Source organism: Lissotriton vulgaris, chromosome 1_1, assembly GCF_964263255.1.
Source record: "Lissotriton vulgaris chromosome 1_1, aLisVul1.2, whole genome shotgun sequence".
NCBI classification, from domain to species: Eukaryota; Metazoa; Chordata; class Amphibia; order Caudata; family Salamandridae; genus Lissotriton; species Lissotriton vulgaris.
This window is the reverse complement of record NC_141685.1, coordinates 1,513,122,635-1,513,140,388: the sequence shown is the minus strand read 5'-3', so window position 1 is coordinate 1,513,140,388 and position 17,754 is coordinate 1,513,122,635. Positions and strand designations below refer to the sequence as shown.

The 17,754-nt window shown below is 43.1% G+C and overlaps 1 protein-coding gene across 1 annotated transcript in view; it reads right to left on the bottom strand.

Moving 5' to 3' along the window:
* Positions 1-17,754, bottom strand: part of RELN (reelin) — a 1,675,658-nt gene that overhangs the window by 200,713 nt on the left and 1,457,191 nt on the right. The window contains exons 41-42 of the mRNA XM_086967429.1: positions 16,392-16,621; positions 7,382-7,602 (exon numbers count right to left, since the gene is read on the bottom strand). Of these exons, the coding sequence (XP_086823555.1) occupies positions 7,382-7,602; positions 16,392-16,621 (451 nt within the window). The remainder of the gene's footprint in view (positions 1-7,381; positions 7,603-16,391; positions 16,622-17,754) is intronic.

The window sequence follows — 17,754 nt, the reverse complement described above, 5'->3', positions numbered from 1 at the left end:
GAATTGTGAGAGTATTGGGCATGCAATGGTTGTAAGTTAGCAGTATTAAGGTTAGTAGGTTTTTATAAGCAATAGTTCTTTACATGTGCTGCACTGCTAATTCCTCAGAAAAATAAAAAATGGATTCATGAATTTTGCTCCTCAAGCTCATTGAGTAAATGACAAACAGTTTGGAATGCAATGTAATCTGAATATTTCAAGTGATTATTTTATATTTTGAACTGACACCTTTCAATTGTTGTTTAATTAAATCAATAATTTTGATACACACTGGTTCAAATACCTGAAAGTGTTTCACCCTTATCCACAATGCATTCTTGGATAGTGAGAGGGTGTAGGCGCAACTGGGAATCTGACACAATGGCCAAGATGGGCTCCAAAAAAACACTGAGGAAGAACTTACAATCCATATGAGTACCTCACCTCTCTATGCTTCGTACAACATAAAGAACTTTTCATCAGGACATTAGGACAACAATCTCCCCCGCAAGAATGTAAGTATATATTTTGAGAGCAGCAACTTAGAGTACACATCAGGAGAGTCAAATATTTTCCGGTGAGGGTTTTCTTAAAGCTCAGTTGGAGTTACTTTTGTAGTAAGAAAATATCAAGACTTGAAAACATTGTTCCATTTGGATTACATACATCTCAAACACTGTATCAATGCCTCTGCCACATATCACAAGCAATGGTCATCCTTCAAATCCCAGTCTCTTGTCAACATAGTCTACACCCTCAAAGCTACTTGCTATGATGATGATGTCTTACCCTTGTCCGTCCTAAAAGTTACCTCCGGGGAAGCTCTCTCACCCCTACTCCCCATTGTCAACACCTGCCTTGCTCAAGGCATCTTCCAAGAAGCTACCAAGGCAGGCCAGATCCTGCCACTCATAAATAAACCTACATTAGACCCTGAGGATCTCACAGACAATGTCCTCATCATTCACCTATCTTTCATCAGCAAGATCATTAAAAAGCAGTCTGCATTCAATTTTAAGATTACATTAATGCAAACGATCCCTGTGTGACAACCAATATGACTTCAGATCATGCTGCAGCACGGAGACCGATACTGTACATTTTGTAAACGACACCCTCCTGACTACAGAAAAATGTGAACCTTGCCTTCTGATATTGCTGGATTTCTCCCCCGCTGCCTTCGACACAGTCAATCATCCAATCCTAATCAATATCCTGGACTCATGAATGGGCTTTACTGTTGATGTTCTTTACTGGTTCTAGGCCTACATTTCGAATCAACACCAGTTTGTTCACATAGGCTCCCCTCTAGGTCTCAAAAGATCCCTATCACCTGTGGAGTCCCTCAGGGTTCCATAGTGTTTCCTTTCATCTTTAACTTCTATATGGGGCCCCTTGGAGATCTCCTTACAGATACCACCATCAAGATTCATCAATATGCGGACAATACACAACTGTACCTGAAAGTCTTCTCTGCTTCAGTCATTGATATCCTCAAACACTTGCTCATCCAGACCTGGATATCCAGCTCCTACATGAAGTTCACCCTAACCGAGGCAGAATTCCTATTATTTGCCTAGAATAACAAGTAAGTAACAGTACAAACCTGGCTCAATGACATCAACTTTTATGGCTACAACCCCCAACCTTTAGCAAATGCCAAGTTACTTTGATTTACCTTGTACACCAACCTCAACCAACACACTGCCAAAAAACACAAATACAGCTTTATACCATCCCTCTTTTCTAAAGTAGGTGAAATTGTTTCTTCCACACAGTAACTTCAGAACTGCTGTTCTAGCCTCGTGCTCTTGTATATGGATGGTGGTAACACCCTGCTCTGTGGCCCATCAGACTCCACACTGTCGCCCATTAAGGGCAACCTAAACACCCCAGCATATCTCATCCAGGGCCAACCTATACGTGATTACATCAACCCCAACAGCATAGTACTTCATTGGCTCCCCTTGCTGACATGCACCATTTTCAAAACAGGCTGTAAAATTTAAAAAGCCATCATGATCAGCACCCCAATTTATACTGCAGACAAGCACACCATCTATGGTGGCTCTCGGCACACCCATATCCAGGCTACAATCAGGGCACAATCATAATGAATGAATGAAAGGCGTTTTATAACGCGCAAACTTAGCCCCAAGGGGCATCAAGGCGCAAAGACAGACACACAGAAGTCCAAAACTACCAACTGCTAAATCAAAATACCGTTAGGGGCGGAGCTGCTAATATGCCTGAGAGAAAAGCCAGGTCTTCAGGCGCTTCCTAAAAACCACCAAAGAAGACTGGCTGGAGAGCTCCAGAGGGAGGGAGTTCCAAAGTTTTTGAGCCAAGATGGAAAATGCTCTACCTCCCCATTTAGCCTTCAAAAATCTAGGAAATCTAGAAAATACTGGAGACTAAGGCCTTGGTAATGCGTTTGGTGGTACAAACACTGGATAAATACTAATTCGGATTGGTTCAGTAATTAACACATGTATGAAATAACATTGATTATGAGTTTTTTTGTGTACCACTGAATCTGTATTTATTGCATGTGTTAAATACCGACTGTGTGATATTTACTGCAGCAGATAAATTGTAGATTAATAAAACATCAGGAAGTGCTCATTTGAAGGCATTGGGAGTTCATGTAGTTTGGGAATTAATCCCTAGAGAGAGGAAACAGCCAGAGCAACACATAGAGAGGCCTCAGGACACCACCAAAGTACACCAACAACTTCTTCCTGTGTGGGAGGAGTGCACAGGCATTCCTTTTTTGTGGACAAAGCACCTTGAAACAAGACAAACAGAATACGTTGCCATCCTCTGATATCACTCAATCATCAGAATAAGAAACCTGCCAAACTCTTCCATCATGGACCTAGAAGGGGAAGAAGTACATGTTTATGGATACTGCGCTCAAGGTCCAGACTAAGGAACTGTTAAGATACTATGACCATCTAATGTGCCATCTCATGCTGAAAATACCAGTAAAACAAAAACGAATTTGCCTGTAAAAACAAATAACTGCCAAAATAAATACTGTATCAACATGTCCATAAGATATTGAGAACATTAATAGGAGGATCCAAAACTTAAAATGCCAGGTACATATGTGAGTTACCATGCACAAGCACTAAAGCATGGCGCCTGGTGGTAGTTTCCCACCAACTGTACTTCAACCTGTGGGAAGAACAATTTATGACCATTCTCAACATGTCAGAGTGGGATACAAAACAGTAGGGCTCAAGGTGGGAGGAATCCAAGGTAAGAGATATGAGAGTTGTAATGGAAGTATATATGGCCGTTAAATAGTTGGCTTGGCTGAGATTAATGATTGTGACAAGGGACTAATTTGTTACACATATTCTAAATGATCCATGTATGTGCTGCCAAAGAAGCTAACAACTCTATTGGTACTGCTGTCATGTATTGAGATTGGACTACAACAATCATAATGCATTATAATGTTGATGGCGAAGGGTTGATTTGTCTGGGTATTACATTGAGGTAATGTGACCATATTATTACGGATGTTGATTCTCTGCAGGATCATGCCATTGTGGTTTGAACCAGGGCACCTAACATGGCAGTTCGTTATACACAAGCCCTTATCACACACCATTTGCACATTAATAGTGTGCTTTCTTTTAAGATTGCTGCATATGCTGCCTACGTGTGAGACCACCATGTGTACACAAATACAATCATTTGACCCTAGGATGTCAGGAAATCCTGCTGCAGTTTATAGGCTTGCTTTTTGGGCATTGGCTATGTAGGAGTTCAATGGAAACGTTATATGCTGCCATATCACTCTCTCCAAGGTATCCATCACTTATCAGAGTATTCTGTTGAAGGTTGACTGAGAAAAGCCATGTGCCAATCGTACAGTGTACTGTGTCATGCCTGATGTAAAGAATTCTAGCCATGCTAGCAGCTCCAGGAAAGAGGATGGCAGTGGATCCTTGTGTTGGGCTCCAGGGCATCCGTAATGATGAAAATATTTGTAGGTCTTGCCTACGCAGTGCGCATGCGCTGCTGTAGGAGATGACCTTTTGGAATCAGTCAGCTCTTTTCAGCAGCTTGTGCATGCCAGGCATCCACCTTGTGGGAGTGAACAGCGGCACGCAGTTTGCCATTTGTTTCGCTTTCACTTTCGCGTCCGCAAACTTTTTTCAGTACGTGTTGTTAAGTGGTGCATGCTCGCATTCCTAGACACCTGCTGCCTGCATCGCTGTAAGTGCTGACATTTTCCTATGCGTGCCCGCATTCCTAGACTCCTGCTGCCTGCTTCACTGTAAGTGCTGACGTTTTCCGATGCGTGCAGCAATAGCATTTTTAGGTCTCTCCTAGGCAGTGCTTTTTTTCAGCTTTGTGTTTGTCTTTGTGTTTGTCTTTTAATGTTTGATTCCCCACCTTCTCCCTTATAGCTTGGTTTTTCTGTTACCATCCACCACTACGTTCCCATATAATGACTGTGCCCTGTGTATGATACATTATGCACATGTATGTGGTGCAGATTCTGTCAGCAGTATGGCATCACACGTTATTCTGGTCAGTATTATCACACCCAGTTTTTGAGGAAGCTGGAATATGTTTATGACTTCTGGTAAGTTTTAGGCAAGGTAAAGATACTTGTGGGTGATCATACAGTTCTGTTGAGATACTCATCAAATTATTATACAATACTAGGGACAGCTCGGAAAACCAGCCGTGATGTTTAATGTACTGTAGGAGGTCTGTATTTTTAGGTACTGTATCTTTTCTGGAAATGGTGGTAGTTGTTTCAGCTATAGAGCAATACTGAAGTGAATTTATAGTACAAGCAACACAATATTTTTCGGCGCTGTTTTTAAATGTGCACCTTACCCCACCCCCCTCCCCACTACAGTACTGCTGCTGTACAAACCGTGTCCGACTAATTCTATATAGCAAAACAGTTTAGTGCTCTTTGCTGACTCCTACAAACAGATGAAGGACACTGCACTCTTGTTTCTGCTGCAGAGCCTATTTTGAACTACAAATGGAAAAAACTGCCTAGAAATTACTAATCACACTGTATGACAGAAATGCAAGTGTACACATCGCATTAGGAAAAAGTAATGCTTGTTTTGAGTGTTAACCCCGTTTCTATACAGATAATAAGGATACAAAGGATACAAAGGAAGATGAAGTACTTCAAGCTGGTTCCTCAAATTACAGTAAGTGTGTTTAAAGCACCATTTGAAATTACGCGCTTTGCAGCAGAAACGTAGACCAATTAAAGATGACTGACAAACTGACAGGTCAGAACAGGCAACAAATGGGCTGCTCATTTCTACAGTTGGTATTGCACACAGACCCATGGTATGAAGGAATACAAATGAAAGGCATGCCCACTTTGGGATAAGTTGAATGTCTCCTAGTGGTTATTAGAGGTGGATGTACACCCTCTCACTTGCCATTATGCAAAATGAAGTTTGCCTAGGGAAGATTTTAAAAAGTATTATATGCTTTGTGGAATGCATTCCTTTTCTTAGCAGTTGTCTTGCCCTAATTATGCGGTTTGAAAGACTCCGCTGAAGAGGGTCATTCCTGCTGCTTGTGTGAAATATCTTCCACAGGCTGTGTGTAGGTTCTATCAAATGCGTCTCTGAAAACCATATATTTTTTATGCTTATTTCCCTTTAACAAACATTTCCAGAAACTATTCTTGTAGATTTCTGGGCAGCGTAAGCCGCATTGCAGGCACCAGTGAAGGTCTTTCACCCACCTCCGTGTCCTGCAATCCTGTATCCCTACGATATGTTGGAAGCCTTGAAACGCCACTTTGTACAAGAGGCATGTGCGTATGTGGGTGTGTTCAGGGTCAGGATACTGGATGTGCGCACTGGACTTCTCCTTCCTAATTACCGGTGAACGCTGCGGTAAGCAGGATGTACAACTGGCTATCTTCACCTTTGGAAGGTCAGAACATTGAGAATTTCCACTGCCAAGAGAGATGCTAAGCCAACAAGCATTGGCATATCCAATAGGTCTCGCCTTTGGGACCTTATAAGTGTTTAGTTATCCAGCACAATGTCTTTGGTGCAAAAACATCAACTATTGCATGGCTAAACACTTATAAGGTCCAAAAGGTGAGACATTTTGGCTTTGCCAATGCTTGTTTTATTTGGTGCTCATACCAAGCCTGTATACCCTCTGGATCTCAAACTGATTCAATTATATCTATAGCTCCAGCCTCATCCTGTGTTGTTGCTCCATTAGAGGTCTTTGTTTGGTAATCTGGTTTCCATCCTCAAGCAGCATGGTTTAATTTAGCAGAAAATGGAGTTGCCATAGAATGTTATGGTGCCCTAGCAGTGCTGCATCCATGGTGGTGTACTGCGGAATGGAAATGTGAGCTGCTGCAATCAACTTGTGAGAGCACCTGCCCACGACTGTTCATTTTGTTCTGGCCCTGTAGGCAGATACGTGTGATTTCATTTTTTCAGCTCAAATAGTGCATGGCCTGTGTATCTTTTGAAATAGAGTCCTAGTCTTGTTTTGTCTGTATTGTTTTACAGCTTTTCTTACTTTCCCCACACTTTCAGGAATTTTTACCACCTGCTTTTGACATGGAATTATTTTAAGGTGGTAGTTTCCACTAGTTTTCAATTACCTCTCATACATGTAATTGGGTGTTATTTACCACTTTCTGCGTGTTGTAAATATCACATGCAGTTATCTCATAATCAGACGAGTTGGTAAATCCATGAGCTCTTTACCCCAAGCCTAGCTCATACTGAGGGCCTAAAAAGTGTAACAAAGAAAAAACACAAAGCACTGAGGCTTTTTAAACTATGCACCCAGGATCTGAAACAACATTCCTGTATCTGTAAGGACCAAGAATTCGGACAGAGTTGAAAACACAGCTCTTTAAAGAGCACTACATAACAATACAGTAAGAATCCAATAACCAGCTACCTCTCCTATCACTCACTGACTGTATGCTTGCCTTTGTTTCACTATACTAATTCAACACTAATCATCTATGGGTCCCGGAGTAGCGTGCTACTCGCCGAAAAAGCGCTTCAACGCCTTTTTAGGGGTAGTAAGCGCTATATAAATGCAATTACAATACAATACAATAAACATCAAGTTTACCCATGCACTGTAGTGGGTTTGTGTGTGTGTGGGGAGGGGGGGGGGGGGCGAATGCCTGCCACATCTGACTGTCTGGGACATAACACAACAATCAATTTTCGTGCATTTGTGATTGTGTTGTGGTAACTGCAAACTGGTGGCATCCTTTGTCGACCCTGTAGTTTGTCACAGGGTTTTCTAAAAAGAAGAATGCTGGTACATCCTATAATATACTGCTCCCAGTACATCAATCTGGTTAGGTGTCCTTTATAGTTGAATATATTTAAGAGAAAAGGCTTACCTTCGAAATCGTCCTTCAAGAAGTCAGGATTCTTGGTGCTCACTCTGCAGGTTGGGCCAGAATATCCAGGATCACACAGGCACTTGGTCCCATTAGTGCAGCTTCCGTGCCCACTGCACATGTCCTCACACTGGAGGCCAATGTACACATTATCAATAGCCCAAGTCACAGGCTGGGAAACGGTTGTGTAGAAGCCCTGGTGCCATCGGAACCTTGCAGACCTGGAAACATAAAATGTACTTAATTTTAAATTGGCAGCTCTAAATAAGATATCACATGCAGAATTACCATGACTCCCCCAGTATTACTGCAGCTGTTCCCAGTAAATATTAGAACCTTGTGTGTTAGTCTAAATAAGAAAATAGGAATACAATGTCCCACAACCAGATTACCAGATATTTTCCCTGTCTGGAGTACTACTGGAAAGTTGTATTTAACCCATAGCATCTCTGTCTTGGCCCACACAGCCCACTTTCATAGCTAAAGAATGCATGGCATCAAAATGTTCACCCTACTTATTCTGGTCATTTTGAGTATTGGGAAGGGCCAAAGTTAGGCAACAATGAACAAACACTAAAACAAGTTTTGTCTTTACAAGTGGTTTTAGAGTTGGGTGGAAATACATCTTTCAGCAGATTTTTGAAGAGAAGGGGGTTCATGTTGGATCTGTAGTGGTGATTTAGGTTGGGGTGTTGCATCTTTTGCTTCTTATCATTAGAAAGCATTTAGAACATTTCCCTAGACACCAGAGGTATTAATGACTTGGGCATAATCATAGATCCAGGTAAATTAGTGCTTTGTGATGGTTGTAGGGATTGCATTGTTCAAATACTTACTTATAATTTAAAGTTTCTTGTATTAGGAGCCCAAGGGGGGTTATTTCGGCAAAGAAGAGGCTGCTTTGGGTCCATGTTCCACTGAAGTGAGGCACTGATCTTAGAGTGACCTAACTAAAGATTCGATGGATAATGCAAAACAATTTCTTTGGGAGGTTGAGAACTTGCTAAATGTAATATTTGACACAGTTCACATTGGTTTGTTTAGAATAATGCATAGTGTGAATTCACTGAGCTGTTAGTAAAGTTTCTCAAGCCAGATTATTCTAAGATAGGACATTCAGTCAATGTCAAATTCTTTGCAAGTCTAGGGGAAATCTTGGGAGTTAGAGGTTTAATACAGGTGGCTACCCTTCAGTATGTTGGGAGTTTTGTTATACCTAGAGAGCTAATGCGACCAGCAAGTGACCTGACAAGTGCATGTTTTTTATATTAAGGATGTATGTATAGATGAGGTATTTGTATAGCCAAAATGGCAGTGGTGCGCTATACAAGGTGAAATGCAAGCTTACAGTCAACAAGTAATAGAAGGGTGTTGGACATGGGCCTTTCTGCAGGGTCATCCCCAAACGTTTTGCCTTCAACCCTCCTGTTTTCTAAACTCGCTTTTGTTGGCTTTTAGGACTCTGCAAACTTTACCACTGCTAACTAGTGGTAAAGTAATTGTGATCTCTCCTTAATACATGGTAGAATTGTGCCCAGGCCCTTTAAATTAAATGCTACTAGTGGGTCTGCAGCACGTATTATGCCATCCCCTTAGGTAGCCCTTTAGCATGTCTCAGGTTTACCATTGCAGCGTGTGTGAGCAGTTTTAAACTACCATTTTGACCTGGCAGAATAAACCTTTTTGCAGACTTAAAAATTCAGTTTTTAACCCTTTTGATGCTGATGATGAGCTCAGCTCGTCATCACTCACGGGTGTTGTGTGCTGATGACGAGCTGAGCTCGTCATGGTGCCACTAAAATGGCATTTTCCAGCACAGGGGGGGGGAAACGCCCAGCAGCCATGTGGTTAACACATATAAGTCACCCCTAAGGTAGGCCCTGGACAGCCCTGATGGATGCAATGCATTTAAAAAGTTGGACATGTTCTTTTGAGTTTTACATGTCCTGATACTGAAAAATTCTAAAACTCATGTTTCACTACTGCAAGGCCTACCTCTCTCATAGGATAACATTGGAGTTACCTTATTACATGTAATAAGCTGTAACTTCCAAATGGGAACAATTCATGTTTGGTGTCTTTGGAATTATAATGAAAAATCCTCTCTTATGGTAAAGACAGATTTCAAATTTCAATTTTGAGAAATTCTACTTTTTTCAAAAGTTGGCATTTTGCTGCCTTAGCCATTTAGTACCTGCAGTCAGTCTCTGGGTGACGTGACGGGATGTAGCTGAGACTTGGGCTTTGTGTATTCCTCCTAGACAGCCAGACACAATAGAGAGCTTAGGTGTGCCTGTAAGGGCCATCACTGGCAGGATTTCAAGGCTGAGATGGGTACGGCCCTACTTACACTTGAAGAGGCTGTATCCTGCCTCCACACAAAGGCCTGCATACCCCCTGTAGTTAGTCTGGAGTCAAGACACTGAAGGCAAAATGCCTGTGGACTTCAAAGGTAAACCACTAGAAGCAGCTCCCACTTCAAAGGAAGGGCCAGTGATAAATATTGGGCTTCACACAACAACTCTTCAGTACACTTCTGGACCTACGGATACTCTGCCAGGAAGAAGGACGTGCTGGACTGCTGCCCTGCTGCCCTCTTGTCTGAGCGAGAGGGATTTGGACCTGCACCTGAACCCAGGACTCCCAGGGTGACTCCAAAAACTAGTCTGCTTTCCTCGGGTTCCGAGCCAAAGGGGCATAGCAGGCATAGCAGGCTCCCAATCAACTGTATCAGCACCTACATCCAGGTGGAGCAAGACCCTGACCCCCAAGTGGTGCCTTTCAGGTCCTGCACACTTGGTGTAGTCTCAGAGAGGCTGAATTGAAATATCAGGGCCCTTTGCGACCACCAACAGACCTGTTGGTGCCAAAACCTTGTCACTCATAGAGCCTGCCAATGCATAGTTCGGATAACCCAATTCTTTGCGCTGCAATATCGACCGCTAATGGAGAGTGCAAACATAAAGCTGTTGCCCGCCAGCGTCAACACCCAAATCTTCTTGCTACAGCAACGACTGCCCACGACACACTGATGACCGTCTGCGACGCTTCTTTGCTCCTTGCGAACGGGACTCTTTCCACTGGACTGAGAAGAAATTTTTCAGCTGGACTATCCTGGACTCACGCTACATCACAGTTGAACTGAACTTGTGACTTTCTCCTGGTCCCGCACGACCAGAAAGCCACAAATGGCACTTTGTGTTTTTTGGGAGCTATTTTCACTTACATCTTTCAAATTGCATATCTTAGGTTCTCCTGATTGGATTTTTTAGGATCCAGACAATGGAGTCCTTCCTCATGCGGCAGGACACAAAAGGTAGGCAGGGTGATCATCTGGAAAAGTGGGACTACCTTCGGAAGGAAGGAGGCACATGTTCAAAGCATCACTTTGTCAGGATATAAAGTAGTGTTAGGCAGGTGCACGGAGAGAGACTGAAACTCTCTGACCCTCCTGGCAGACATATTGGCCACTAAAAAGGCAGTTTTGATGGTTAATAACTGAAGAGGGCAGTTGTGTAATGGCTCAAAAGGAGCACACATCAGGAAAGTAGTAATCAGGTTCAAGTTCCACTGGTGCATAATGAATGGCTTGGGGGTAACATGTGTTGCAAACCTTTGAGGAACAACATCACAACAGGTGACTTAAATAAAGAAGGTTGGTCCACCAACTACAAAAATGCAGAAATGATTGAAAGATAGCCCTTAACTATGCTCAGAGCAGAGCCCTGCTGGGCCAAAGAAAGAACAAATATTAGGAACTGAGAAAGAGGAGCAGACAGGGGGTCAATGGTTTTTGACACACCATTCTACAAATATGTCCCACTGGTAGGCGTATACTGATTTGGTGGAGGAACGTTTGGCTGCCAGAATAAAATCAGACTTCAAGAGAAAGGGCCAAGGCTTTCAACGGTCACCCTTCAATCTCCATGCATGAAGGCAGAGAGTGTGCCAGCACAGGTGCAGTACCCTCCACTGCTGTTGCAACAGAAGATTCTCAACAAGAGGCCAGTTGACTGGAGGACTGATGCTCAAGCTCTGGATACCAGACTCTCCATGTCCTGTCATAGCCACAAGAATGACTTAGACCGGGTCATTCCTGATCTTCTTGAGAATTTTGGGCAGGAGTGGCATTGGTAGAAAGGCGTACAGGAGGCTGGAGCTCCACTAAACATGAAAAGCATCTACAAGTGAGAGCTGCCTTGGACCTAACACCTGATCAATGGGGTTTGACTGGTGCCGAGGGCACACCTGCAAGAAGGAATCCAGTAGGCGACTCTCCTGAACTCATGTGGCCGAGGGCTGCCCAGAAATGAGGTCCAAGGCCTCATAGAACTCAAGAAGAAGGGCCGGGCTTGCTCCGGCTCTGGGAAAATTGGGGAAGTGCAGAGCCAAACCTGGTTGGGGCTCCATGGAGACACAGGCCTGGAATGCAGACTCTCCTTCATCTCGTCCGAAAATTTGGACAGGCCCAGAGAATTCAAAGAGCTCTTTGACAACTTACCTGACAACGTCTTAGCCCGGCACCGTGAGCAGTCCCAGGACCTTCCACACAACCGGGATCTTGATCATCTCCGGGTTATCCGATGATGGGTGGTGAGGAGTTTGAGAGAGTGCTCCCTCAGCACCTTTGGGTGCATGGTGCCGCAATACTAACAGGCCTTCAAGTCATGTTTTTTCTCAACCCACTAAGGCAGACCAAGAGGGAGTCTGTCACAGACATCCATCTGTGACAGACATCTGTCTGTGACATGTGCTACATAGTGTGAAACCAGCAAGTTTCTTGGGAGACAAAATGTCAAAAAATTGCAGTCAAAAAGTGGCTGGAGGGTAGCTCTTCAAGGATCTGCACTATCTGATGTGGAAAGGAAATAAATGACATCATCGTGCTGAGGTGACGCCTATATAGTTGCTGCGTACACCACTCCCGGCATGGACAATACCCATGCGGAGCCGAACAATGCCACCAACCGATGCGGAACGGTACTACTAAAAATGTCAAGATCCAGTATGACGTCTGTGGATAATTTTAAATTAAGGAATCTGGGGCTATATGTCTTTATAAGATATATTTATTAAATTTTCCTCTATTTTTCCAAATTGGTGTGGGATTTTTCTTGTGATGTGTTTTCACTTTATTCTGGTTTGAAGTGCTGCATTAACACTTTACACATTACATCTAAGTTAAGCCTGACTGCTCTGTGCCAAGCTACCAAACAGTTAAACTCAGGGTGATTTGGGGTTTGCTTGTGCCTCACCCTGACAGGGATTGTGATTGCTGCTTGAGTAGGGTTTCATCCCTCCTTGATCAGTAACCCATTTCTCACATTGGTGATCAGTGGTGAAGATGTGGACTTGCGCTTGTGCAGTGTGGTACAGTAGTTTTGTGTTACACAAAAAAACAGAGATAAATAATCTGAGACCAATTAGAGATTACATTTTTTTGATTGGTCTTTTCTCTTTTTTCAAATTCGACCTTACTTTACCTGTTTGTGCTTGTGGCTTCACCTGCAAAGATGAAATTTGTGTTCCTCAATTTGGAGAGCTACATTGTTGATGAGATCAAGAATTATGCAAGGAGAGGGGGATGACCGTGAAGAAGGGGTCCACTAAAGCTGGTATGCAACACCCCCCAGAGGACCAAGAGAGTGATGGCACAGAGAAGGAGGAGGAAGAGGAGGGATATGAAGTGGCTGTAACGCTAGAGGAGAGAGGAGGCCCCACAGAGGTTGGGTCCCCTGCGGATCTGGTGCTGGAAGGGTGTGCCCTGTCTCCTAAAGAAAAGAAAGACAGACAGCTTGAGAGAGACCTAAAGCTCCAGCTTCCCAGACTGGCTGGAGGGGAGAGAAGAGCCGAGGCTGAAAATGGCTCAGCAGAGGAGAGAAAAGCTGAGACAGAGAGAGCCTTGGAGGGAAGAAGAAAATTGTTGGCTCACAAACTGTCTAAAAAAGAGTTAGACTTGAAGGCAAAACAGCTGTCCGAGTTTAGCAGGAATTGTGGCAGTGAAAATACACTATTCAATGGTGAAGGAAGGATCCACATACCTATGGACATAGTGCCTGACTTTGTTGTGGGGTGTGACAGAGACAGGTGGTTTGAGGCATATGAAGTAGCTCTAGAGATGCATAGGTCCATGAGGAGGATTGGGGAGTTAGCCACTGGAGGCATGCCCCCAAGGAGGGGAGGGGCACCCTACTGGCCCTAGGGAAGGGGGAGAGGATGAGCTATCCCCAAATGAAGGAGACCACTGTCAAGAAATATGGTCTCACCCCAGAAAAATACAGGTTGAGGTTCAGGGGCACTCAGGAACTGTCTCATCAGTCCTGGGGCGATATTGTGGATTACTTGTGTAAGGCACTGGATGGTTGGGTGAAGGGTACTAAGGTAAACACCCATGAGAGGCTGTACAATGTGATTGCCAGAGAGAATATGTTCAGTCATAGTTTTACAGATTTACACCAACACCTGGTCTAGTGTAGGCTTATTGATCCCAGGGAACTTGAAAAGGAGGCTGACCTCTGCATTATAATCGAAGTGTCTGGTAAGGCATTGGGGAGTGATCATAGGGAGGGTGGTCTGGGGTCCACCCAACCCAGTCAGGGGAGGTACACAGTGACCCAGACAGGCCCCAGTGTAGTGTGTGATTGGGGAAGGGTCCCTGCCCCTTCTAAAGACAGGAGGGAAGGTTATGGTGGGTGGAAACCCAGGATGCCCCATTTCTAACCCTGATGCTTGTATTGCTCCCAGTTGAGGGACAAACAAAGGAACCTGGCCTGTACCAAAAGACCGTCCAATGGAGGAAGCTCCAAGTGTCCAGAGAGCTGGGGGGGGGGGGGGTAGTCACCCAGGGCACCTTGAAGGCGCTGGTTTCTGTGGGTACTGCTCCCAAATTGAGGGTAGGGGAACCCAGATGGAGGGGCAGGAGGTAGAAGCAGTACACAGTGGGAGGACTAGGGGATCAGGGGTTGCCAGCTCTGAGAACTCAACACTCACGACTGCCCCGGGTCAGACCATTTCGACCCAGGCTGCTCCCTGCACTGTCTCACTGTCACAGAGACACAGGGCTGGAGACCTGTGCTAGGCAGGCTCCTACATGACAGCATTCAGTTCTTGACAGATTGCGTCACCACCGACTTTTTTCATTTTGTAGTACTATGGATCATGGCATGACCCTGGTGCAAGAGTTACAACAATTGAGCCTTGAGAAGTCAGTGTATAGGCAGCCCTTGGTGCCACAGTCTGCAGACATCCATGTTTTTTTAATACAGTTTTTGGATTTTTTATATGGTGCATCTTGATTTTGCCTTGCACAGTTCAGTTAAGATCAAGCCAAAGTTAGTTATCTGATTAGTTGCCTTACTGGATCAGCATTGGCTTGGGCAACTAGGTTAGTAGCTAACTCAGATGCATATTGAAAATGTTAGGAAGTCTTCCCATCAGCTTTGAAGGTGTTTGAATATTTGACTTATGTGACTAATTTTTGACAATTAACATCAAAAACTTCCTATGTTGAAAGAGTTTAGATGACATAGTTTCAATGTGGTTTGAAGGAGGAAGGCAACTGAGGGTGAGGGGGGGAAGGGCACAAATATTTTTTTTTTGTGAATAACTCAATCCAATGTCCAACATAAGTCAGGCGACTGGGTACGAAACAACAAAACACTTCTAACAAAGGGACAAATCTCATAAGTGAGTTCCTTTGGTTAGTCTGGTAAAGCTTGATTATGGTTTTGGTGCAAAGTTAGGGAGAAGGCAACATTGTGACCTGCCCATTTTTCTTCTCGCCCCCAGGACTTTCCTCCCCATTAGAATATTTGGGTCCATCCAGTTATTGATATTTTCAATCTTCATGAATTTCCCAATACTATAATCTTTGACAAAGATACTCAAAATCTATCAAGTTTTTGGAGAGATTTGTTTAAGGCAGTTGAAACAGAACCCGTTTTATCTTCTAGTTATCATCCGCAATGCAATGGGCAGAGAGAATCAATCAGTGTTGGGAACAACATTTACTATGCTGCTACAATGCATTCAAAACAATTGGGCTGCTTTTTTCCAATTGAGAAATGTTCTTAAAATAATGTAACTCAGATTTACCTAAGCTTTACTTTCTTTTGTATGCATGGTTGTCACACAAGAATTTTCTCATCTTTTCCTCACTCAGATCTTTGGTGTCTTGCAACTACAGAGTAAGTCATTTATGGGGGCACAGGCAACCAGTTTGAGTAAGTCTACATCAGTGAAGGGTAAAGATGAAAAATATGCTGATACATCAAGACCAGTCTACAAGAGCACTGAACAGACCCTCTCAGTGCCCAGTACTTGACATCCAGTAATTTACTTCTTAGTATTAGGGAAGAGTGGTGTCTCCTCTGCCACAGTTTGCCATCATCCCACCAGCCCTACATTGTTCACTACCATTATCTTATACATCTTTTCATTCCTATTCTTTCTCTCTTTTTTCTTTCTTTGCTTTCTTTCTTTTTAATTTTTTTCTTCCGCCGCTGTTTGCCCTTTGAAACTTACTTTTCCTGTTCTCTCTAAAAGGTTCTCTAACTTTCTGTAATTAACGTATACGGTTATAATTGTTTATAATCGGAACCAACTAATGTAGAAACGCCACTCTTACTGAATGGATGTTTGTATATTATGCATACATGGATCTATATTAATGTTAGTTGTTGGTGTTCCCAGTGGGGTTTTTATGTTGTCTGGAGGCTGTTTACGACACTGAAGGCTCTGACTGACAAAAGAGTGGTGTCTATAGGAATCTTCTAGTGAAGTTAAGAAACATGGTTGTTAAGGCTCATTGGTTACTCAAAACAATGGCATGTGGAAACTCAGTAAAGAGCACAAACGGCTCACTGCAAAGCACAACGTGGCCAGAATGGTAGCCAATGCTCTATCACCAGCTCAAAGGTTTGTCCCATTCATGAAACATGGAGGTGACAATACAGCAACAAGAAAGCAATAAATAACAAACAGTTTGGAATTATATAGCATAGCAGCCTACCCGCAAAGGTGCAATTTTCCGAAGTGAATAACTTCTCGCCTCCACCCCTGTGTGGTGCCCGCATAGTATGTGCTGCTAGGATGATGCTCTGTGGAGCACAGAGAGCTCACATGACTGCTGCTGCTATAGCACAATGGAAGAAGGAGATGCCAAGTTGCTCCAAAGTCTCGTGAGAATTCCAATTTCACAGGGTCAGCAGCAGAGCTATCAGTTGTACATCCAACATTGATCTGAACAAATAAAATGCAAAAATAAATATGAAGACACAAAAAGAAAAGCTTGCAGCAATACTAAGTACACCAAAATAATATTCCTAAATGCCTTATACTAACATGTCTATGCCTGGTTCGATCATATTCACGTTTGGTGACCGGAAAATGCACATACCTCGGCAAATGGTTAAATACACTAGTCCAGCAGAGTAGCACAGAAAGTGAGCTATCATAACACTAGGGTTTGCCTAACTAAATAAATAGGTGTCTAGGCGATGTTACATAAGCACCACAAGGCTACTATCTCATGTGAACAGAATACTCAAAATCATGTCACAACTCTTTACATAACTCATTTAATTATGATGATTATTAAAGTAATATAATTTCAAACTATCAAACATTCGTTAGACAAAACATCATCAATCCATCCGCAATTTCTGAGATACATCTAAAACATTAAAATCAATGCAAACCTTACCAAGAAAGCAACCCATTCATACTCTAATGTCAATAAAAACCTGGCTGGGAGAGCTCCAACCTAATTTACAATAGATGTTATCGAGCTCTATGCCTTGATTATAAGTGCCACGGTAATTCAGGAGAATTTAGTAACAGTAATTATCCGCCGCCCCACTAAAATCAAAAGGTTAGTGGGTACACCCGTTGCCTGGTGTATTTCAGATGGGGATTTCTGCTATAGAAATAACTGGCATGAAATAAGGCATAAGGAATATTGGGATTAGAATTATCAATTACCACAATAATTCTGTAATACTTATGGGATCCCCAAGGTCAAAGTTAAATATGTAACACAAAAATATGTAGCACACAATGAGGAAGACATTTGATCCCATATTGTTAGGTACTGATACCTTAGAGCAGAGGTCTTCAAACTTTTGGGTGCCGAGACCCCCCTGTCAACATTTTCAGTCATAAGGACCCCCTCCTGACAAACATTTCTAAACCTGTAGGCAGGGCTTCTGGAATTACGAGGCAGGTGAGGACCAAATTACAAGGAAGGCTTGACTAAATTGTGTGAGAGGAAAATGTAAATGTTATGTGATGCCACGTTATTTTGGGGTAGAATTGCTTCATTATTTTGACATTTTTTTGCTCACAATAAAACGGTACCAGTGTACAACCAAAAT